This window comes from Leucopleurus acutus (genome assembly GCF_964270905.1).
Source record: "Leucopleurus acutus genome assembly, chromosome: 13".
In the NCBI taxonomy this organism is placed as follows: domain Eukaryota; kingdom Metazoa; phylum Chordata; class Mammalia; order Artiodactyla; family Delphinidae; genus Leucopleurus; species Leucopleurus acutus.
Window position 1 is genome coordinate 66,271,812 of NC_139155.1, and position 24,951 is coordinate 66,296,762.

The 24,951-nt window shown below is 46.4% G+C and overlaps 1 protein-coding gene across 1 annotated transcript in view; it reads right to left on the minus strand.

Annotated features, from left to right (window-relative positions):
• The window catches only part of DEPDC5 (DEP domain containing 5, GATOR1 subcomplex subunit), a gene marked incomplete at its 3' end in the record, with an annotated part of 92,614 nt that overhangs the window by 43,028 nt on the left and 24,635 nt on the right, over positions 1-24,951 (minus strand). The window contains exons 14-25 of the mRNA XM_082853587.1: positions 24,633-24,707; positions 23,002-23,136; positions 22,151-22,212; positions 21,936-22,009; positions 21,084-21,153; positions 20,853-20,889; positions 19,869-19,989; positions 17,151-17,371; positions 13,340-13,543; positions 11,344-11,479; positions 10,259-10,356; positions 2,078-2,143 (exon numbers count right to left, since the gene is read on the minus strand). Of these exons, the coding sequence (XP_082709713.1) occupies positions 2,078-2,143; positions 10,259-10,356; positions 11,344-11,479; positions 13,340-13,543; positions 17,151-17,371; positions 19,869-19,989; positions 20,853-20,889; positions 21,084-21,153; positions 21,936-22,009; positions 22,151-22,212; positions 23,002-23,136; positions 24,633-24,707 (1,299 nt within the window). The remainder of the gene's footprint in view (positions 1-2,077; positions 2,144-10,258; positions 10,357-11,343; positions 11,480-13,339; positions 13,544-17,150; positions 17,372-19,868; positions 19,990-20,852; positions 20,890-21,083; positions 21,154-21,935; positions 22,010-22,150; positions 22,213-23,001; positions 23,137-24,632; positions 24,708-24,951) is intronic.

The window sequence follows — 24,951 nt, forward strand, 5'->3', positions numbered from 1 at the left end:
GTGGCAGCCCTGCTTTGGAGAAGATGACTTGACCTGCAACAGGCCTAACTCCACGGTCTCCACTCCAGGTCCCGGGCTGACTTTTGGTTGGTTGGTTTGAATTTTATTTTATTGTGGTAAGAACACTTAGCGTGAGATCTACCATCTTAGCAAATTTTTAAGTGTAGTGGAGGGTAGGGTGAGGCAGGGTGGGATGAACTGGGAGAATGGGATTGACATATATACACTAATATGTATAAAATAGATAACTAATAAGAACCTGCTGTATAATAAATAAAAATAAATAAAATTTAAAAAAACAAACAACAACAACAAAATTTGTAAGTGTCCAATTCAGTATTGTTAACTGAGGACGGTGCCGAGCAGCAGGTCTCCAGAACTTACTCATCTCCCAGGACTGAAGCTTTACGCCCACCAATCAGCAACACCCCCCCTACTGCCCACCTCCCCACAGGTCCCAGGCAATCACCACTCCACTCTCTGAGTCTATGCGTTTGACTCTATACAGGTCTTGTTAACTCCTTAATACTTCAAGAACTCAAAACACAGCCAAGGGGGAAGGGGGGAGGGAGAGGGATGGACTGGGAGTTTGGGGTTGGTAGATGCAAACTATTACATTTAGGACGGATAAACGACAAGGTCCTAATGTATAGCACAGGGAACTATACTCAGTCTCCTGTGATAAACCATAATGCAAAAGAATATGGAAAAAAAAAGTCTATAACCGAGTCACTTTGCTGTACAGCAGAGATTGGCACAATGTTGTAAATCAACTAGACTTCAATTAAAAAATAAATAATTTTTTTTAAAAAAAGACACAGCCCACGATAGCCTAGTTAACACCCCAATTCCCCATAGGGCAGACGAGGGATGAATTTGTTCACATTTCTTGGTTAGAACCAGCAGCAGAAGGTGGGCACACAATGCAGCCCCCGTGGGGAGGCCAGAAACAGAAGACACTCTATCACTGTGCCTTCTTACATCGTTCTGGCCGTCACCAGCTTCCTGACCCTCAAGATCATAAAAACCTTTTAGAAATGGTGTCTGCGGGCACACACTGAGATACGGAGAATTCAAACCCCGTGGTGAGAAAAGCTCCCGATTCTTAGCTTGATGATGTTCTTTTCATGAAAAGGTCTGTGTGGCCTCTTTTCTACCTCCAGTATCTTCAGGCCCTGCAGAGGCCTCTGAGGAGGTCCCACCTCAGAATCATTCAGTTAATAGTAATAAACACAGATGACAAAATCCAGTGCTGGGGTTGTAGAGAAGAAACAGGCTCATCTATTCAAGGCTGGCAGCTTTCTAGAAAACAATCAATCTGCCAACTATTCTTTGGAATATATTCCGAGGATCTGAACCAAGAGAAAAAAACACACCCACTGCACCATGCATTATATGCTAAAAAACTAGAAATCACCCAAATGGCCACCATTAAGACATGATTATCCAAAGCACAATTTAATAATGTGTTTGATATTGCCATGAAAAATGACCAGTATGCCAGACCTGGAGAAGTAGTGAAATGATTGTTAAGTTCCTTAAAAGTGGGGATAAAAAGACTTGGTGATGTACATATATCCACTGGTCACAGTGAAGTAAAGCAAAATCGACCAAGCAGTAGAATTTTTTTTTTTTCTGGTCTTTTGCTATTGTTGATATTTAGATGTTCAGCTATTTCAATAGACAAGGATGATCAAAGCAAATGCAACCCAGACAAACACTTCCAACTACAGGGATGTAAACAGTTCCAGGTCTTATTCCTTCCGACTTCTCCCCAGAGCCATCATTAAGCATTTGAGAGCCAAGGCCAGCTCTGGGAATTCCGCTACCCTTCCTGTGTGGCCCCGAATCACATTCCAGAACAGGCCCCGAATCACATTCCAGAACAGGTCCCTGCCACTCATGTTCCATCAGAGAGGCTGCAGAGTCTCCCCTCTCCCCTCACCACCCAGAGACATGTGAACTTCCAGACCATTCTCTTCCCAAAGGGCTCCCTCTTGCTCCCCCAGTGCCTTGACCATCCACCCCCACGCCCCCACCTCCCTGCCACCTTCCCCCGTCAGCAGGCCCCTCTTACTTGGGTCTGGAGAGGTAGAAACACTGTCTTCTAAAGAATCCTTATTCTGGGTCCTAGGATTCATACCTGTGGAAAGATGAAAAGAATCTGTGTCAGTGACACTCATTCTGCAATAAAAGTTCTGACCAGTTAATGGTTTTAAAAAAAAGCCCCAAACTGTAGCTAAAAATAAAAAACCAAGTACAAACTCTGTGCTGAGTATCTCCAACAGCACAAAAGAATCCATCAAAGAAAAACGAGCAATCTAAAGTTCGGGAAGGAGCCAGAACTTTACTCTGAGGTTATCAATACTGTTCGCCTAATGGGACCTTTAGGGCACATGCACAAAAGCAAACAGCAACCCACCACTTAGAATAAGAAACGGGACGGGGCTTCCCTGGTGGTGCAGTGGTTGAGAGTCTGCCTGCCGACACAGGGGACACGGGTTCGTGCCCCGGTCCGGGAAGATCCCACATGCTGCGGAGCAGCTGGGCCTGTGAGCCATGGCCGCTGAGCCTGCGCATCTGGAGCCTGTGCTCCTCAACGGGAGAGGCCACAACAGTGAGAGGCCCGTGTACCGCAAAAAAAAAAAAAAAACAAAAAACAGAAACAGGACGAATTTCAACTAATTAGAGCAACCTTTAGCAAACACAAGATGACCTATTTAAATTTAGTCCACTTAACAGTCATCCTCTGAAATTTTCTTTCCTGAATCATGGCTTCCTGGAATATAACTTATGCATTGAAATGCAATGCATTTCAATGCAACTTATTGACTGAAAAGTAATAGAACTAATTTCAAAACACACATTTCAATATTTAAATGTCCCTTTCAGGTCTTCCCTGGTAGCGCAGCAGTTAAGAATCCGCCTGCCAGTGCAGGGGACACAGGTTCGAGCCCTGGTCCGGGAAGGTCCCACATGCCACGGAGCAACTAAGCCCGTGCGCCACAACTACTGAGCCTGCGCTCTGGAGCCCATGCTCCGCAACAAGAGAAGACACCGCAATGAAGAGTAGCCCCCTCTCGCCGCAACTAGAGAAAGCCCGCCTGCAGCAACAAAGACCCAACGCAGCCAAAAATAAATAAAAATTAAAAAATTAAATGTCCCTTTCAAAACACATTTACTAGGGAATTCCCTGTCAGTCCAGTGGTGAGGACACCGCGTTTTCACTGCCAAGGGCAGGGGTTCAATCCCTGGTTGGGGAACTAAGATCCCGAAAGCTGCGCGTTTACATTTACTAGAAAATTAGGATAGGACTGGAAAGATCCTCACAAAACTGTCAACAGTGGCTATCTCCTAGAAGAAAGCTGGAGGAAGTGGTGGGAGGGAAAGGAGATCTTTGGCTTTTTACTGTAAATACTTTCGTGTCAGCTGAATCTTTTCTAACAAGAACAAATACTTACAAATCCCTTGTGAAATTTTTGAAAGGACAAGCTACGACCTGTGAGAAAGTATTTGCAAATCGCACCTCTGGCAGAGGACATGTATCCAGAACACATAAAGAACTCTAAAAACTCCAGAGCAGGAGAACAACCTGATGAGGAAATGGGCAAAAGATATGGACACACATACAGAAGGCACGTGAAAAGATGCTCAATGTCATTAGTCATTAGAGAAATGGCAAATCAGAAGTTCGGTGGGATACCTCTGCACCCGGGTCTCTGGGGATGGCTAGAAGGACTGCTCAAGCCAAGTGCTGACCAGGATGTGCAGCAACAGAAACCCTTATCCACTGATTGTAGGAATACAAAATGGCACACCACTTTGGAAAACGGTTTTGCAGTTTCTTTAAAGGTTAAACATATATTGAGCACTTGACCCAGCAATCCCACTCCTAGGAATTCACCTAAGAGAAATGAAGATTGATGCTTACACAAAAACCTGTTATGTAAGTTATGTAAGTGTGGCTTTATTCACAACCCAAATGTCTTCCACCTGGTGAAGGGATAAACTAATACATCTATACAATGGAATAAGATATGGCAATAAAAAGTACTGAACACGACTGGGGATGCCGGCAACAACTTGGATGAATCTCGAATTATGCTCAGTGAAAGAAGCCAGACTCAGAAGGCTTCAAGTTGTATGATTCCATGTGCAAGACTTGCTGGGAGAGACTAAAGGGACAGAGAACAGATCGGTGGTTGCCAGGGGAGGAGGGAGGGATTGAGTACAAAGAAGCAGCACAAAGAATCTGAGGGGTAATGGAAATGTTCTGTATCTTGATGTTTTTGTTGGTGCTTATGACTCTATGCATTTGTCAAAACTCATAGAACTGTACACTAAACAGAGTGAATTTTACTGTATGTAAATTTAAAAGTAAATATATATTTTTTTTAATTCAGAAAGATGATGTCACTTGGCCAAAACAATTTTAGAACTTCTTTTTTGGAGCTGCCTTCAGTAGATTTTTAAAAATTACTAGCCATCATAATAAGAAGATACAATCTATTAAGTCAGAAAAATAACAGTGCTTCATTTTATTCAAACCCACACTGAGGCAAATGTGAGGTAGGTGTTATCCCTTTTCCACAGATAAAGAAACTGAGGCACAGAGAAGTTAAGTAAGTAACTGAAGATCACACAGTAAGGAAGTGACACCTGCATTTAGACTCCTTCTGTGCAACTCCACAGATGCTTTATTTCCTGACTATCCAAATGGGGCACCAGTTTTCATCTACTGAAAACGTTATCTGTTCTTTGCCAACAGCCAAAAGCCATTTGTAGCTAAATTTTCTGAAAAAGCTAGCCTGACTGACAGCATCCATTTTCACACAAACACAAAGCATAACAAAGAAGAAGCAATGGGGTGGTTTTTCTTGTCTGGCCTGAGAACTGGTATGAAGGCAATTATAAAACCGGCATTCTCCGAGCGATGTGAGCAATAGGAGAATTACTAATACATCACCTCATGGGTTTGGATTCTAAATTTCATCATCAGAGCACCTTTTTTTTTTTTTTTAACCCAATCCAGACTTTGTCTACAAGAACTGAAATTCTCACCCTCATAAAGAAACAGTTCAACTTAAGAATTGTGTGAGCAATTGTTTGAGTTCAAAGAGGCAACCCATCAAAGGGTTCTCGGAGCACCTCTGGCTTCTAGGCCCAGAGCAGACCTGCCCATCTCTAAGGCATAAAGCATGTTCAGCCTTTTGTGCCTCCCCTGTCTTCCGTCCCCAAACACATTTTATTTGAAAGAAATGAAAAGAATTTAATGAAAAGAATTAGAAGAAATAAATATTTTAAAGGCTTCTTCGAAGCTACTTTCACAGTTTCCTTGCAGCTCAAGCCCAGCACACAGCCTCTCCCTGCAGCTCTGCCTCTGAGGCTCAGCTTTAGGCCCGCAGACTCACCACTGGCACGTGAAGAACCCAACGACCTGGGAGGGCGGGGGGGAGACCTCCTGGGCGGGCAGCTCTGCTCCAACCCAACATTTGGGAATGAACCTCACTCTCAAAGTTGAAAGCCAGACGCACCGCTCGGGGAGCCAATGCTCAGAAGAGCCAACTCAGCTCTGTCTCTTTTGACAGCTGTTCGGAGTCAAGCAGTGTGAATGTGTTCTCTGGTTACTAACGTTTGGCCAAAAAAGGTAATCTGTGGGGTAAGCCTTTGGGGCTGCTTCCAGGGGACACCTGTGCCTGGGGCGAGTCACTTCTTCTCTCTGGGCTACAGAGATGGTACTTCCCCACAAACACCCAGCCTGGCCTGGGTGAGTAACTGTGCGCTCTGATTTACTTTGCCTGGTAGCTCTCGGTCCAAATCTGCTGCACGTATCTAAAACTCAACACAAACACCAAGTTGCAGATTCAGAGTCCCGACAGTAAAGAGAAAGAAAACTTGGCGTCCACTGATTTTCTTTATCAAAATTCTCTAGCACAGTTACCCCCATCAGGGGGATGACACTGACAAGTCTTATAAACGGGTGCCCAGTTAAAGAAACAGAGGGATAAACGCTGCCTGCCCAGACCAACCAACAACCTGGTTCCTGCTGGGCAGCACAGGGCCAGGAGGGAAACCCGCAGAGATGCCAGCCCTGTGAATCATAACTCACCTATGAGTCAGGTCCAAATGCAGGTGAAATCGGAGTCACGCCTGCATGCCTGCACATGGTGCAAACCGCCAAGGCCAGAAGGCAGAGGTGGGTCACAGATGAGGTTTTCCCGTTTCTCTTCCATTTTTTAATGAGGGAAATGTTCACTAGTTTTGTTTCGGCCCCCACTTTGTCCCCAGACAAGGACCCAATGTGATAATTTTGCCCTGAAGGAACCCGATCTACTTCTGGTCCTTCAACAACTCTGTGAGGCAGGCAGGCAGGTGAAGATCTTTATGTCCATTTCATGATCTAACTTCTATTTTCCAAGGGTCACTCTGAACCACTGTGCTGAAAATAAACTCTACGGAAGGGCAAAGGGAGGAGGCTGAGAGACCAGTTAGCAGGCCACTGCAACAATCCAGGTGAAAGATGAAGGCCTCTTGGGTTGGGCTATGACTGGTGGAGTGATGAGACATGCTAAGATTCTGGATATACCTGAAGGTAGATCTGACAGTAACTAGTCATTGCACACGGTAATACAAATTAGAATGATTTTCCCTAATTTCTCTCTGTGGCTAGCTGACATAATTGATCAAGAAGTACAAAAGCAGGCTTCCCTGGTGGCGCAGTGGTTGAGATTCTGCCTGCCGATACAGGGGACACGGGTTCGTGCCCTGGTCCGGGAAGATCCCACATGCCGCGGAGCGGCTGGGCCCGTGAGCCATGGCCGCTGAGCCTGTGCGTCTGGAGCCTATGCTCCGCAACGGGAGAGGCCACGACAGTGAGAGGCCCGTGTACCGCAAAAAAAAAAAAAAAAAAAGTACAAGAGCAAAGACTAGAGTCAGTTCCCACGCGAGGCCAGTGCTAGATCACCTCCTCACGAGCCCCGGCCCCTTAATTTTTTAAATTAATTAATTAATTTAGTTTTCTTTGGCTGCGCTGGGTCTTCGTTGCTGCACACGGGCTTTCTCCAGTTGTGGCGAGTCGGGGCTACTCTTTGTTGCGGTGTGCAGGCTTCTCGTTGCAGTGTGCAGGCTTCTCATTGTGGTGGATTCTCTTGCTGAGGAGCATGGGCTCTAGAGCACAGGCTCAGTAGTTGTGGCGCATGGGCTTAGTTGCTCCGTGGCATGTGGGATCTTCCCAGACCAGGGCTCGAACCCGTGTCCCCTGCATTGGCAGGTGGATTCTTAACCACTGCGCCACCAGGGAAGTCCCAACCCTGGCCCCTTAGAAAACACACGCTCCTGGTCACAAAGGGACTGGGCAAGGGTAAGGATGACCCTATTTAACTATATCACCCTGACTGGAGAAAGAGCCCAAGGAGCCGACACCTGCTCTAAGAAGCTAAACACTGTAGGACATATTTACAAATTGATAGCTCGTATACCAATTAAACAGAATAATTTTGTGGGTTGTTCAAATGCTGTCATTCTGGCAGCTTGGTTTTAGAAGTATAAATGTCTTTGTCAATAAACACACTAAACACTGTGAGAAGATAAATAAAGATAAGCTCTTTCAGTCTAGTGGAGAAGCAGACGCAGAAACCAACAGTGGGCCCAGGATATGCCAAGTGTACAACTGCGTGTGGAGTTACGTGGAACTGTGCCTCACACCTCCTGGGAGGGCGCGGGGGGGAAGCAAAACCACCAGAGAGGGCTCCAAGGAGGAGGTGTTGTTGGAGCTGATCCATAAAGACCAAGTGGATGTTTACAAGACAGAATCAGGGATTGAAGATAAAGGAAAAAGTATATTCTGTAGACGGACTAGTCTATGCACAGAAACATCAGGACAAAGATCTTCTGAGAAGGCACGACAACAGCTGGAATGTAAACTGTGTTCATCTAATAAGAGTAATGACAACAACAGCTCTCGTTTGCTGAGTGCTCACCACGCGTGCCAGGCACTGTCCTTAGCGCTTTGCGTGGATTATTATCACACTTAATACTCAACCCTCCTCACAGATGAAGAAACCGAGGTACAGAGCAGTTAAGTACCTGGCCCAAGGGCCTCGCCGCTCTTTAGAGGTGGAGTCAGGACTCATGTCCTAAGATTCCAGAGCCTGTGTTCTTCCCACACGCAGGGCTACGTGGGAGTAGAGGCAGGTGAAGGTGTAAAGGCAGGTGGGGCCCAGGTGACGACAGGCGTTACAAGCTGTGAAGAACCAATAAACGGTTCATATGTGGGACAGAGAGGGTGATCAGACCAGACCTGCATTTGGAAATGGCTCATTGGTGACAGTACAGGAGATGGATCGGAGGGGACACGAACAGAGCAGGAGGATGATTTGAAGGCTACAGTGACAATCATGGCCAGAAATGACACGGGTCTGAAACAAAGCAACGGTGGCCCAGAGTCAGAAAAGGAGAGGCAGGTGGGCAGGTGCGGGGGGGAACAGCAAGAGGTGAGCTCAGCTGCCGGTAATTAAGGATGAGGTAGCCGGGGGTCATCCAGGTGGGGAGGCCCGCCAGGTAGATGGATCTATGACTCAGGAGCCCAACAGGGAGAAGGTGAGCCCGAGGTGCAGGGGGCAGCAACCGCTTTCCCAATGCATGTGCACCAGGGAACTCTTAGCTCAGAGGCCTCTAGGATGGTGTCATTTGAGGATCTTCCACACCAATCGCTGAATAAGGATTCTTTGCAACTTCCTGCTTTTCCCCAGACTAGATTGTAAAGTTCCAAGACTCATCTTCTGAGGAATCATCTGGTCTACGTGAGCTACCCACCCCAGGCCCGGAAGCACTCCACGACCACTGTGGGCAAATCCTGGTGCTGTTACCACCTGAGCCCATGGTTCCCCAGCTTCAGGTCACCAGGAAACTCGCTCAAAGTGTGGTCCCATGAGCCCCAGAGCAGCCCTCCTTGGTACAACCTGACCCCAAACAGCCAGGAAGGTCAAACTCTGGGTTCCTATAAAATGGCTCCTTCTTTTAGCAAAACAATAGAAACGTTGCCTTTAGCGTATTCTGAAGGTACTTTAAAAGAGTCTGGTAGACAAGTAACATTTTTAGCCCCCTGAGTACAGGGATAAAAAGTATCTTACTCATCCCCAAATTTTTATTCAATTTGTTTTCTCATTCAAAATAATGACAGAAAAGATGCACTAGAAATAGGAAGGAAATAAGTATAATCCTTTAGTAATTCTCTCACTGCCAGTCCAGTTTCCGAGCCTTAGCTATAGGCCTCTAGAAACGTCGCTGGCTGAATCCACCCGTGAATGGAGGAAAACTTCATTCACCAACTTAATACAACTTCACTTTCATTACGCCTTCCTTAAGCCAAGTTCCACAAATGCAAGTTAACTGACAGAAAACTAAGACACAAAGTAGCAGCACCATTTTTTCTTTCAGTTTTAATGTTTTTCGTATTCATTTTGTACAATTATCTGTCCTTTGAGGCTTTCCAAAATCTGCCCCCCACCCATCCAAATTCATGTTCCCCTACCCCTGTAAAGGCTCTCTGAATACTGCTGCTGAAATCAGAAAGAGCAGTACACCTGGCTACTGGCTTGAGAGATTAGTGTAACATCTCCACATCTCTGGGTGTTATGTTGCCGTATACGTAAAATATACTTAATAACCTACTCCCTACTGGGATGATCGCATAAGATAACAGATATACAAGTGCTTCCAAAAAGCATAAACCCTGTATTAATACAAGTTCCTACTCTCCCTCCACTTAGAATCCCTTACCTCTCACTCTCCTCCTGACCAAATTCTACCCCTTCGCGTCTGAGATGCGTGCCCACTTCTGTAGGCAACATCGTCACCCTTCTCTTCTCTGAACTCGTAGCTGGAACCACACTGCTCCCTCTGGGTCTCTCCTGACTGTTTTTATGGGGGTGGGTTTGCCCACACACACACACATAATTTAAAGCTCTCAGGCCTGGTGTTGCCCACTACAGTGATCTCATAAGCAGCCCTCAGTCATGACTCACTGACAGTCCAATGATAAATGTGTTCTTGACCAACACGTTCTCGGCTAAAAACGTAAAGTGCAGCCCATTTATAATTCCATGCATTATACAGCACTGCTTCTAAATAGGTCACCCGAAATTGTGGCTGAAATGATCCGGAAATAGACATGGCCCTGCTTTTCTGGTTCCCACCTCGCTTCCAGGTGTGGGCCTGCTCTGAGCATGCCCACTCTGTTACCTCTTGGGTTGCTTACCTGCACCACTGCTGCTGAGCAGGCTGACAGAAAGCTCTTCTGTTCCAGTGAAGTTCAAGAAGGATGTGCCATCGCCAGGCTGGTGGGAAGCGCTGTGCCTGCAGAGAACAGAGCCCAGCCGCCTGGCTTAATGCGGATCATCACCTCTTTTATCCTGCTCACCCTGTCTCCAGGGGGTTTTCATCAAAACCAGGCCTGAACATTTGGCCACACAGGCTGGCAAACACTAAGACCCATACCATGGCTGCCAGGCTGCGGGGCTTGGAGTGTGTACCAGCTCTGGCCTCCTGCCCTGGCACCCCAGCTGCTTCCCCACTGCCACATCAGATGCCTGCCCCCTCCGTCCTAAGCCTCCCCTTGCTGATACCCACAGGACAATGCGAGGTGCTTGAATAGTGGTACCAAGTTAACCTGGGAAAGAGGTTATGCCCTGCCTGTATCCCTCATCCATCCCATGGGATGTTGGGATGACTGAAAAGGGATCAAAGATTGCTCTTTGCAAAGGTAACAGATCACAGCAACAGCGGGTAGTGTAGCATGGTCTCGAGCATGTCAAGGCTTAAATGACTTTCTTCCTAGGCTGACTCTCCTCGGATGCCTTGTAACACATTCAGGATCCTGGTTTGAAAAGACTTGTTTCTATAAACACAGGCCTTGGTTTCCATTGCTTTTAGCATCAACTTCTAAACCCAACAGTGGAATTCCTCAATGACCAAAATGACAAAAGTCATAGACTGACTGCCCAAAACACACAGCGGGAACCACCTGCCTTGGAACTCGTTTTCTCCCATGACTGAGGATTAGGAGAAACTCATGTCTGAGGTTGACAAAGCGTGTTTTGACTTAAAGCAGAAGCTAAAGCAGGGCCTGGGGAACATCTCTGGCAAAAGCATCTCAGGCTATTTGCTGTGCACTGGCCCGGTGGCAGGGACGACGCTGACAAAGGAAAGGCCCGCACGCGTGCACATGGTGTCTCCGAGTCTCACGAACATGACGTTTCGCGGGCAGTCTATTCTGCTGTTGCCCTGGGTGCCTGAGCGCGTTCTCGCAGTACCTCCCACCCAGTACCCCGTGCCCAGCCTCACCTTCCAGTGGCTTCATGGTATGCCAACTCCAGCAGCTCTGCAGAGGAGTGGGTCGGGTCCCTCTGCCCGCTGCCCTGCAGCTCTGCCATGTTCTGTCGGGTCTGGTGATGGATCTGGATGGCCTCTCCAGATGGTCCTGCCCAGACAAAGATCCACTGAGCATCATTCCCCCGACAGCCAGTGCTGTGTACTTCACCTCAACCTTCCTGCCTTCCCGCTCCTGGGACGCGGGTGATTGAAAGGCGACCGCACCACAGAGGCATGTCCTGTCTGTGACCCTCTGGCTCCCAGATGGGACATCGCCTCTTCCAAGCAAGGCTCATCCTCCTGTGAGGCCTCAGTCTAAAAATATTTTGGGGTCCTCTGTCTCGCACATGTCAACTGAGACACAGTAAAGAAAGATAACAGTATGGGAGACAAGGGTCCCTCCCAGGAGGGTCAATGTGGGCGAAACGAGAGGGGACACACAAGAGAAACACCGATGACTCTGTTAGTACCTGAGATGATAACAGCTCCTACTTCAAGAGCAGAGGACGCACAAGGGCAAAACGGACATCGAGTAGGAGATAAGTGAGAATTAGTCGCATCTACGGAAACATGCTTCCTGGAGAATGATAGGTTTCAGAGCTGAGTGTCCAACCAGGTTAGCGGGGATTGAAGAAGAGGGTGTTTGGGCAAACCCCAAACGTGGAAGAGGCAAAACACAAGCTGGAGGCCACAAACTCGCCTGGGAAAGAGAAAAACCTCTGAGGATGGGGGTGAGGAGGCGGGAGGTTGGGGAGCCCGGCAGAGGAGGGCCTCGGCTCTTAGAGGGCCAGGTGGGCAGAGTATTTAGTAAACACATTTAGCTTTAGAAAAGCATGGGTGATGGGGGTGGGGGGAAGCACAGAAGCAGGAAGAGCTGACGGTCATGGAAGAAACATCAATAGTTCTCGTAAGAGAACTTGAAGGGAGCCAGTGGGGATGATGATGGGGAGGAAGGGACACCAAAAGAAACAGGTAAGGTGACAGATTAGGATAGAGATAAGAGGGGCAAAAAGGGGGTTGGGAATGACCCCCAATTACAGCCAAAAGAACCAGATTCATTGCTCACTTATTTAACTTGTAACTCCAAAAGCAAGTACCAAAGAAAATAACTAGACACTTGCAAGCATTCAGCAGGATGGCTTCATGAAAACACCCAGGAGGTTAATGTACCTGTTCCTCCCCAGCCCAGTAACAGTCCATCAAGCTGAAGTTTAATTTTAGCCACAGCTTTATAAAACCTTACTGTCATCTTCTTTAGGACAGAACACAGATCAAAAAGGATGAGCTAGGAAAAACAGTGAATTTGAAAAAAAAAATTTTATTTTTTAGTTTTGATTGGTTTTGAACTTTATTTAAATGGTATCATACAGAAAGTACACTTTTATGGCAGGCTTCTTTCATTATGTTTGTAAATTTAAACATGGTTTGGAATATGGCTGTAGTTTGTTTTTATTTCAGCTTCCCATTATAAAAAATAGAACTCGTTTATTTTAAGCTTTTTTCCCCCAATTTATTTAAACTAAAAAAAAGAAAAAGAAAAAAAAGAAATTGTTCACCCATTTCTCAAAAAAAAAAAAATTTTTTTTTTCTGCTGTCAGAGACCCTGAGAGGAAACAAAGTAACATACTAACTCCGTGTAACCAAGACTGTAACACTGACATCCAGAGAGTAAGGAAAGGAAGGAGTGAACAAGAAGAGGGACATTCGTCTCAGGAAAGAAAGTAGGTGGCAAAGCACAGTCCCTGTCAAACAGAAAAAGGAGCCCTTGGGTCCTACACAGCTGGCTAGCTACAAAGTCCTCAAGGATCCTCACAAGAGCCCCGGGACAGACAAAGTGGGCGTGGCCACCCCATCTTCCAGGTGGGGCACCACAGGTGCAGAGAAGATGACACCCTTGACCAAGGCCACTCAGGGGACGCCAGGACTAGGAGTTCCCAGTCAGGGCTCTTTCCCCGAGCGCCCAACTTACCCACAGGAAAAGTGTGCATCCAGCGCCTCCTGTTGGACGTAAGCTTCATGGGCATCCGCGAGGGTGCAAAGGGGTTGATCAGTGCCCGCTGGGGCATGTATCCCCCAGGTCGAAAGTGCAGCATGGACTCTGCGCTGCCCACGTGGAACCTCCCCGGCGCACTGGAGTCCCGCTGTGGTGGCTCCATCATGTTCTCCAGGACATCTGCCAGTTACCGTGGGGTGGGGGAGGCACAGAGAGAAAGCACAGGGTCACGGTGAAAGCAGAACTAGGAGGACAATCTGCGGAGGCTGACAAGGACCTTGGAGAGCGTACATGTTAGGGAACGAGGGAAATGAGTGAAATCGCCAAACTATAAAGGAATGAAATATTGGGTTTACTTTTTAAATACCTGGGAGAAGGGGGTTCTGGTTCCTAAATTACTGGCCCAGTGAAGCCACACCCAAACCTGATGGGGAGGACCACACATTGCCTGGAGACCTTAGATGTTGAGCTGGATGCAATGACTCAATAGTGGGTCTTGAGTTGTCTCCCTTTGGGGATGGGGCGGGTGCATTCTGCATGTGGGAGGAACAATACATGTAGATATTTGGTGACCAGAAGGGCAGACCCTAGCAGAGATAGCCAATGTGTTCACTAGACCTGTTTGATTTTCCTCTGAGACACAGAAGGAGACTGTAGTTTCCAGTCCCTTTGAGCTGGGGCCAAATAACTGAGTTCCAGCCAAGAGAACACAGGCAGAAGTGACATGCTCCACCCGAAGGCCTGGACCACAAACCTCTCCACGCATGATCTCCATTCTCCTCTGCCCTGCTGTGGAAACTTTGGAGACCAGTGTTGATGACCATGGCATCCCGGGATGGAAGGACCATGGGGCCCTGAGTGACTGGATCAGAACCCCCTCCCATTAATGCAGTGGCCTGGAACATGAGTAAGCAATCAAACATTACTGTGTTAAAAAAACTAAATTCTTGGGAGAAAAGAATGAAGAAATGGATGCATCCAGCCTTGACCAGGTAAGGAAATGGCATGATATTTAGACTCAACCTGTCCCATTCAATGGCAGACAGGTCCCTAACCTGAGTAGATCAAAGAGCTGAAACCTACAACCAACTCTGTTGGTGAGCATCCCATGTTTACTAAGCAAACACCCAGGTTAGAAAGTGGGTCCAGCAGATACAAATTCCATGGCATCAAGGAATGTCTTGTCCACCATTATCTACCCAATTCCTACCAAAGAACATGGTACATAGTAATATTTAATTCCTCAAGCCATTGTGCATGCAAGAAGAGAACATTCAGTTCTCCATGAAAACTGTATTTTTCACTGTAAATTAATGAAATTGATGGTCCAATTTATCAAATAAGAAAGAATACAGTCTAGTTAGTTATCATGGAAATAAAAGGAGAGAACTCAACTTTAAAAAAGGTGAGTACACACTTTGAAAAGGATAAGAAATAGGACTAAGGGCTAAAATGGGTCAAAAATATGGGTAGAGGAAAGGGGAAATGTTTCCTATGCTACACTGGGTAGGTGGATGGGTGAGAAGCCCTAAATATAACAGAGAAACTGGAAACAAAGGCCATGTGGATGGCATTGCCTGACACCGTTCCAGTGAATTGCTTTTTGGCTTTTCCAATAAACTCTCACATACCATTAAGGATGTTGAAATCAATTCTACCATTCAGATAATTTTTAAGAAAACTTGTTTTCAGGGGCTTCCCTGGTGGCGCAGTGGTTGAGAGTCCGCCTGCCGATGCAGGGGACACGGGTCCGTGCCCCGGTCCGGGAAGATCCCACATGCCGCGGAGCAGCTGGGCCAGTAAGCCATGGCCACTGAGCCTGCGCATCCGGAGCCTGTGCTCCGCAGCAGGAGAGGCCACAGCAGTGAGGGGCCCTTGTACCGCAAAAAAAGAAATACTTGTTTTCAAAGCTACTTGGATCGGGACTTCCCTGGTGGCGCAGTGGTTAAGAATCCGCCTGCCAATGCAGGGGACACGGGTTTGAACCCTGGTCCGGGAAGATCCCACATGCCGCCGAGCAACTAAGCCTGTGCGCCACAACTACTGAGCCTGCGCTCTAGAGCCCATGAGCCACAACTACTGAAGCCCACGTGCCACAACTACTGAAGCTCGCACACCTAGAGACCGTGCTCCACAACAAGAGAAGCCAACGCAATAAGAAGCCCGTGCACCACAACGAAGAGTAGCCCCCGCTCACCGCAACTAGAGAAAGCACACGTGCAGCAACGAAGACCCAATGCAGCCATAAATAAATAAATATATAATTAAAAAAAATAAAAAGCTACTTGGATTAAGAGCAAATTTATCTCCTCAGAGGAGAACTGGCTTTTAGAATAACAAAGGTTTTAAAAGGATTAATGTGTAGTTTAACTTTTACTACAGACCCTTCTAAGAATACGTTTAACAGAATGGGAATATAACTGTCATGCAAACTCAGAAATTTCCAGAAGATGGGAAAAAGCTAACCTAGAATTTTTTTTTTTTTTTGGCCGCAGAGTTTGCGGGATCTTAGTTCACCAACCAGGGTTTGAACCCGAGCCCTTAGCAGTGAAAGCGTGGAGTCGGGGAATTCCTAGAAATCTTCAAATGTATTAAAATTCTTTTGAATACTAACCCTAATTAATGTAGGTGACATAGGTTATATTCTATAGTTGTGTAATTAAATATCTCCTTTCTCTTTCAGAATTTCATTTTTATACTTTGAACCAGTTTAAAAAAAAAAAAAAACTTTTTTCAGCAGTCAAAAGATTTCTGGCTGTTGGCTCAGTGTCTATGGTGCCTAATGAATGAAAGATGAAAGCGTCCTGCTCCTCGGTCCTCAGGCCCCAGGAGCCACCAGCTTCCCCTTCAAAGTGCTGGGAAACACCCCTCACCCTTTGGGAATCCTTCCAGGGCAACAGGAGGCAGCTGTGTGCACACAACAGTCCTAAATCAGTGATTAAAAGTCAGGAGGGCTACTCCTCCATTTAGAAAACATTCTTGAAATATCAAAATTATGGAGGAGAATGATTAGTGGGAGGGTATGGCTCTAGAGGGGTAGCAGAAGAGAGGCCGTGAGGATGGAATATCTTAATTGTGGTGTGGTTACATATGTCTACACATGTGCTAAAACTTCACAGACACACCCACACCCACACACACCCACAAATGCATGTACGACCAGTGAGCTCCGAATAAGCTCTGTGGATTGTACAAAGGTCATGTTCCTGGTTTTAATACTGTACTAGTTATGCGAGATGTTATCACTGGGGAAAATGAGTGAAAGCTACACAAGACCTCCCTGGATTTTTTTTTTTGGCATTTCCTATAAATCCATAATTATTTCACAACAGAAAGTTTTCCAAACAGGCAGGAGGGGGCTGTATACTTGAGTTGCAGATGCCACTGGATGGGTAAGATAAGATATAGGAAAAGCAGCACCTGTGCTCCCTGGGCCATGCCAAGTTAACAGGTCACTTGAAGTGGAATAGAGGAAAGAGGCTGTTTTAAGTGTGGCTCGAATGGAAATGCTAAGGAAATAAGTAAACACTTTAACCTTAGGCCTAAGAAAAGCTCTACCTCAACATATGGAAAGGTAGACAGTTATAGGGAAGAGAGACGAAAGGGCAAAGACGAAAATAGTATAACACACACACACACACACAAACAGCTAAGGCCATTCGTACTCACTGCACCTGCATGGAAATAATTAACACATGGGACTTACAGCCCACACCTATCCATAGTCCCGCCCATCCCCACTACAGGAAGGCAGCTATCCCCACCCTGCCCAGCCCTGCCCTCTGACCTCGAGTGCTGGTGTAGCCCAAGGAGCTGCTGACTTCATACTGGTGCAGGTGGGGGTGAGGGATCATCAGGATGTTGGCGCTCCTGCCCAGGGAACTGTCGTCAGAAGCCTGGCTCCTCACCTCCTCTGTGGGCAGCGGCTGGCCAGGCAGGGAAGGGCTGGATGAGACATCACAGGAGCTGGCGCTCTTCCGACTGTGACTCTCCCGCTCTCGCACGGACCTGGTGGGTAGAGACCAAGTCACACCAAGCGGGGGGTGCTGTCCCACCTAGAGTTACAACTCCCAAACGGATCCCCAGCCTGGGCTACATGGGAGGCCAATAACGAAAACCCCCAATGGGATCTCCGAGGAGGTAATGTAGGAGGGACTCTGCCCTGAGCAGCTGGAGACGTCGTGGAAGAAACGGGGGAGATGACTGACAGTCATCCAATGGCCGGAGTCCCAGGATCAAAGTTGTAAAGAAGCAATCGCTCAGCCTGACCCCACCTCATCCCACCATCAAGCTCGTGTCACTGAGAATGGGGTTGTGAACCGATGTCACCCAAGAGGAAACACACAGCACAGCCTGAGAAGTCTTCCGGCATCAAAAATTGAACCTAAATCTAACCAAGCCTCTAGAGATAATTGCCAGTTTACAGCAGATTCAGAGACAACAGGAAAAGTTAAATGTCATATGGAAATAAACAGACAAAGGAAGAAAGCAAGACACTCTGCGGTCACAGAAAATGACATAAGAGAAAATGCAACATGTGCATCTTCTTCAGATCCCAACTCAAACTAAGTAACTGTAAAAATCACAGTTTTGAGACCATTGGGAAATCTACAGAGGGACTGGCTATCAGGGATATTAAGGAATTAGTGTGAATTTTGTTACCAGTGACAAGGGTACTGTGATCACATTTTTTTTGTTTGTTTTATTTCTTATTTGTTAGAGAGACACATGCTGAAATACTTACAGGTTTAAAAAAAAAGAAAAGGGGGCTTCCCTGGTGGCGCAGTGATTGAGAGTCCGCCTGCCGATGCAAGGGACACGGGTTCGTGCCCCGGTCCGGGAAGATCCCACATGCTGCGGAGCGGCTGGGCCCGTGAGCCATGGCCGCTGAGCCTGCGCGTCCGGAGCCTGTGCTCCGCAACGGGAGAGGCCACAACAGTGAGAGGCCCGCGTACCGCAAAAAAAAGAAAAGGATACCTGATATCTGTTTTAGAATACTCAAGCGAAATTTCAAATGTGGGAGAAGTGATAAAACAAGACTGACAACACACTGATAACTGTTCATTTCACTGGTCTGTTTGAATGTTTCCTTAATAAAAATTTTAAAAAACGTATGCCCTTATTAAAACATGAAACTCCCTGAGGGGAGAACCTCTGGAAACAGCAGGAAGAAGGATCAGCAGGAGAGGAGCCCAATGGGGTACAAAAATTCAGAATGGAAGAGTCAGCAACCGCCGATAGGGCCACCGCTCTGGCGTCAGAGCTGTTCTCTTTCCACCTGGAAGGATTTTAAGGGAGAGCTTAAATGGAACATGAAAATAGATCCCAAGGGCTGACTACACTTTTCATTATTTCAACAGTAAATATTTAAGCGCCAGCATATGCTCAGCCCAGCGTCGGGATAGAGCACAGATTAGGGCACAGTCTGTGCCCTCAAGGAACACAGCCTGAGTCTCTGAGACACCAGGTCTTGCCATCTTTGATCAGAAGAAAGAAAACCAAGGATCTTGGACCATGAAAGGGTTCTTAGACACTCAGAAGAAAAGCACCGCCGAGGCCCTAGGCAGCATCTATGTGCAGGGGAGCTGCTGTTAACAGCACTCACTGTGAGCTCTAAGCATTCTCGGGACCAGACATCAGGATGGGATGAGGGGAAAGGACAGAAGAAGAGCACGTGGCCACTCTAAGCCCACTTGTCACAATGTGAAGAGACGGAATATTCCTCCAATCAGTGATTCTTCCAATCAAAGCACACTTTCCATGTCTAAGAAATGTGGAAAATGGACTCGCGGTACTTGGTCAACTAGGGAAAAAAATAAGCTAGAGCTCTGTTCCACATTTCATTAAAAAAAAAAAATTCTATATAAAGAACTAAGTATAAAAACCAAGACCAAAAAAGTATTGGAAGAAAATACGAAAGACACGTTTCTAACCTTGGAGTGGGGATGGCTTTTTTACACAAGACCCAGAAATGAGTATGTTGGTAAATCTGACTATATCACAATGAAAAACTACTACATGACCAAAATACCATGGAGCAAATTTTAAAAACAGGAATAAAGAAAGAAAAGTCTCTCGCCCTCTGGGAATAATAAACCTAAAAGAAACTCTGGGCCCTGGGATCGATCGGTTGATCAATCTATCTATTTACCTATCTATCTATTATTTATTAGTGGCTGCCTATCTATCTATCTATCTATCTATCTATCATTAGTGGCCTCCCAGTGAAATGAAAATTCCAGAATTCACGAATTGCTTCTCTTGGCTAGAAAAAGCAGAATGCTCTCCTTATGAGGGGACAATACTTCATAGCAAACATAGCTAACAAAATGGCTGGGCCAGAGAACCAGAAAACAGACTCCCTAATGATCCACATACTACGGCTTCCACTTGGCTAATTTTAATTTAAGATGTTTTCAAGGTTGCTCTCATGCAGGTCCCTACTGGGCCTCAGGTTTTCCTAATCAGCTTTTACATCCACCCCAAAGTGCATCTGGCAGAAAACCTGCAGGTGGCGAGGCGCTGAGCCCGGGATGGGCCTGGCAGCCTGAAGACTTGCGCGTCATAAGCATCGTAATCCACTTGGATGGGAAGGGTGTTCTCAGATTCTTTGGGAGTCCCCAGAGCTGAAACACACAAATAATACAAACTGTCCTCAAAACACATCTCAACAACAGGCCTTCGGATGGTCTTCATGAAAATCTGCAAGATATAGGTCATCATCACCATCTCCCCCTGAAAAAAATGGGATAATAACCCATTCGTCAGGTTACTAAGATTAAATGATTTATATGTCAAAGTGATATAGAGATTACTATTTACTAGCATTAAGTAAAGGCAAGATGATGGCAGCATTTCCTTCTGTGATCCCACTTTAAAAATATCATCTTGGGCTTCCCTGGTGGCGCAGTGGTTAAGAATCCACCTGCCAATGCAGGGGACACGGGTTTGAGCCCTGGTCCGGGAAGATCCCACATGCCACGGAGCAACGAAGCCCGTGCGCCACAACTACTGAGCCTGCGCTCTACAGCCTGTGAGCCACAACTGCTGAAGCCTGCACACCTAGAGCCCGTGCTCCGCAACAAGAGAAACCACCGCGTTAAGAAGCTCGCGCACCACAACAGAGTAGCCCCCGCTCACTGCAACTAGAGAAAGCCCGCGAACAGCAACAAAGACCCAACACAGCCAAAAATAAATCAATTAAAAAATATATATATCATCTTAATGTGTATATTTAGTCCTTTAAAACTTTCCACCCGATCCCTACAATTGACCTATGGAAAAGAAAAATAAGGTTTTGTTATCACCCATTTTGCAGCTGACAGGACAAAACTATACAGGATCACTAAGGGACCTTCCAAAGATCACACAAGGGGAACTCTGGTCTCCCAAACTTGGCTGTGAATTTTTTATGCAACCTCACAAAATCTTGTTGCCATGGGTTAGGTGACTCTTTCTAAAAGTGATGAAAGGAGAAAAAAATACTCACACGTATCACGGCCATTTTTTGCTTTCTCAGAGGCAGGCTGCAAAATTAAATAGAGTTTATCACTCCTGGGATTTGCTTTGTTGTTTATTTATTTAATGCAGAAAACTATAAAGTACTAAGACAAATTTCTCAAATGCTATTCATGACCACTGGGGGATAGGAGGTTTCTTAGGCCCAAAATAACAACATCAGTAACAGTCCCTAAAGGCTCTGCTGGTGGGTGAAACCTACCTTCTTTCCGGCCAGTTTTATTCGTGGGGTGAAACTATTACAAAAGAGCTGGCTTTTGGATGTGTAGAAACTGCAAAACAAACAGACAGGGTCATTCATCTAAACCCCTTTCTTTCTTTTTTTTTTAATTAATTTTTTTTTTTTGGTCATGCCACACGGCATGCGGGATCTCAGTTCCCCGACCAGGGATCGAACCTGTGTCCCCTGCAGTGGAAGCGTGCAGTCTTAACCACTGCACCGCTGAGGAAGTCCCTAAACCCCTTTCATTTTAAACCTCAAGACACAGCTGGAATCCCAGCCATGGATCAGCCCTCCCAGGAACACCTTTGTCTCAGGCCTCACTGATCTTCCCAATTGTTTCTTTTGTAATTACTACAAAACATTAATTATGTTTTAAAATATTGTTCTATTCCTTTTTTTCCTATAAATTGTCTCATGTGCGCTAGTCCTGATTCCTAACTGGATTAGAACCTCCTCCTTGAGCTGAAATTAGCAGGAACACTGAGGCCTGGTCTCATGCGAAGAGGAGGCATGGGGATTTTTCTACAAATGGAGAGGCCCAGGCCCTGTGCTGGTCCACTATGGTCTGTGTGAGTTGGGAACAGGGGGAATTGGGAATAGTTGTGGAAATAAGTCCTTCAAACTTGTTTTTATGTTTTTCACCATAGACTGTTCTTATGTCACAGCCATGGCTTTGCATATAGAGATGCTTTAAACAAATGTTAGAACTTTGGTTTCCACATTCTCGTCACAAAAGATTTTGTAGTAAGAACTTAACAGGTTTGAAGGAAAAAATGGCAAGGAAGCTAATGGAATCCCTGATCCTCTACGGCGAATCCAGATCTCACCCACCTGTGGTTTATCCAGTGAGGGATATTGTAGTCGTCACCCAGGCGAGAGTCGCGAGGGCCGCTCCGATTGTGCAGCTGAAAGGGAAAAAGGCAGGGCCCAGGTCAGCTGGAAAGCAGGTAGGGCCCGGAACTGTTCCAGCTTCTCTGATTCTAACTATTCTCAAGATCACCCTGCACTGGAACCTCGCCTTTAGTGAGCACTGCAAAATCAATCACCTTGAACAACGGGACAGCATGCAGTGGCTGCTCCCCCATGCACACCAAGTCCACACCGATTCCTAAAAAAGGAAAGACAGAAAGAGTTGGTGGGGGGGGGCGGGCAGTGTAGAGATACGTATCCCAATCTATTAGCCGTGTGATTTAAGTGGGTCAGGGTACAAGGCACAGCTGACTTATTCTCCTCACCAGCTCTGCCCACGCGGTTAAGAAGTAAATAGGTGCATTTTGTCTGTGTCCTCTTTACCAAGTCCCACCGCATCTGCCACTAATCAGTGCTTGACAGCTTTTGACGGCCTTGCAGATCGTGATTTGTCAAACAGACCGCCAGGCGTCCATGACTACAGTTTCAAGGCCCGAAAGGAAAGGGAACCTTGTCATCTCAGTAAAAAGCAAAATAATCCACATCATTCAACAGAGTTTCTTTACTGGCCACCGGGATTTACGTTCCCAACTCCATCTTGTTGTTAGAACACAAATCAAATAGGGGGAGGGGGTGCAAGTCGGAGACGCACGGCACATCACAGAGGGAGGACTGGATGATCCCATGGCGCTTCCCAGGATGGGCTGATGGACGCTGGATCCTGGAAACAATCCCCCAAAGGGGTTCTCCAGCGTCAAGTATGTTTGGGAAAGTCAGAGTGCCAGTTATGTCCTCTAGAGATAAACAAGATACACTAACATATTCAAACTGGCAATTAGGAACTGTGCCGAACTGTGCACGACACAGCATGTCCCAAGCCAACTGACCATGGAACTCTTTTTTGTCACCTGACATTACTCATGTCCCCAGATCCCGATGGGTAAGGGTAAATCAGGCTATAAACACAGCAGCGCCCCGGAAGCATTACCGTTATCTATCATCCGCTGCTTGGTCAGGATCATGAGTAGCCGGTCCACTTCGAACACACCCACCCCGGGCGTGATCACCACAGACATCTGCCCAGTTCGGTCAAAGTTGCGGTTGATGTAGTGCTTGTCAAACACTTGAAACAAAGTAAAAAGTCCTCCTGTGAAGATGCTACAGCTTATCAGAAACCAGGCAGTGGCAAGCGTCTCCATGCTCTCGGACCATTTCGTCCATGTTTCTGTTAGAGTAGTTGTCACCTTCCGGCCTAAATTCACTTCTGTCCTTCCCCTTCTACAGTAAGAACTGCTTGAATACAGGTCTATGTCCCTGTTGCCTTTGTTAATACCCCTCTTCGAGGCTGAATACTTGCCTTGTGCAGCCTTAAATATCCAAATTTCATGTCGCTAATTTAAACCATCCATAAATGGATCTGTATTGAAACTTAGAAGAATCAAATATTGATTTAAGACAATATTTGAGAGAGCTGACCAGAATCTTGTGATGACTTTTTAAACTTGGCAAGTTAATTCTTATTTCTTGTTTTTTTTTTGGCCGTGCCATGACACGCTGTTTGCAGAATCTCAGTTCCCTGACCAGGGATTGAACTTGTGCCCTCAGCAATGAGAGCAGAGAGTCCTAACCACTGGACCACCAGGGAATTCCCTAATTCTTATTCCTGAGCTGTGCGATTTTTACTATGGAAATTTAGTGCCATTCAAATGTGACAAAAAGGCTTACTAATAAAAGACCCCATGCTCTAGAATCCCTAGCATCTGAGTACAGACACAGGGGCAGGCAATACACACAGTGAAGTGACCACACACCATCTCTTCTGTCAGTTGCCAGTGATGGACAGACACCTAACCAGAGCTGGGAATGTGGAATTCTAACCAGAGAGCAGAGACAGGGTCACTGGGAGCTGAACTCGTGTCTAGGAATTCCTGCTGCTGCGGTTCCCAGAGCCACCCTCATTCCCACCTTCCTCAACAAGGTGTTCAAGCCTTTTCTGGCTGCCCCGAGAGCTCCTGTATCCTTAGAGTAAACTTCCTTTTTTGTTTGAATTCAGTAGGTTTCTGTTATCTGCAAACAAAGTATCTCAGCTAACACATAAATGCAGGGAGAAACGTTTGGAAGAAATCATATCACGCTGTTAACAATGGTCCCTCTTGGAAGGGTCTGACAGTGGAGGGAAGGGGGAGATTTTCATTGTACTTGATATACTTCTCTATTATTTGAATTCTCGGAACAATGGGCTCCTTCTGTAATTTAAAAAAAAAAAAAAAAGTAAATTAAAAAAAGTTACCTGGAAGCAACTGAAGGATGGAGTGGAAAATAATAAGAACGCAGTTTTTAGGAACAAAGGGCCCAAGGAGGACTTTCTCCAGCTCTTTACTCTTGGATCACCATGAGAAGCAGATGAGAAGAGGAAGTTGATTCCCAACAGAAAACCCAAGAGCTACATGGTGGCCATTAAAACCATCCAAACAGAAGTTACTGCTTTCAGTTAATCTGGGGGGTAGGTACGTGGGGGCATCACCAGCTAGGTCTGGGTCTCTGCACATTAGTAAAAAGAAGGTCACAGCCATGTGGTCAGCAAGACATCTGCTCACTGTGGCTGGCGCCCTTACTCACCATTGAATGATAGATTGATGGCCTCTAGGTAGTTTCCTTGTGCTGAGGTAGAATTGTCTCCTTGAGGAAAGCCCTCTGAAGCAAAAGACACAAGAGAAGGAACAACATCTCATGAAAGATGGACTCGTAAGAAGCAAGTGGGGGGATTTCTCTGGTGGCGCAGTGGTTAAGAATCTGCCTGCCAGTGCAGGGGACACAGGTTCGATCCCTGGACCAGGAAGATCCCACATGCCGCGGATCAACTAAGCCCGTGCGCCACACTACTGAGCCTGCACTCTAGAGCCCACGAGTCACAACTATTGAGCCCATGCGCCACAAC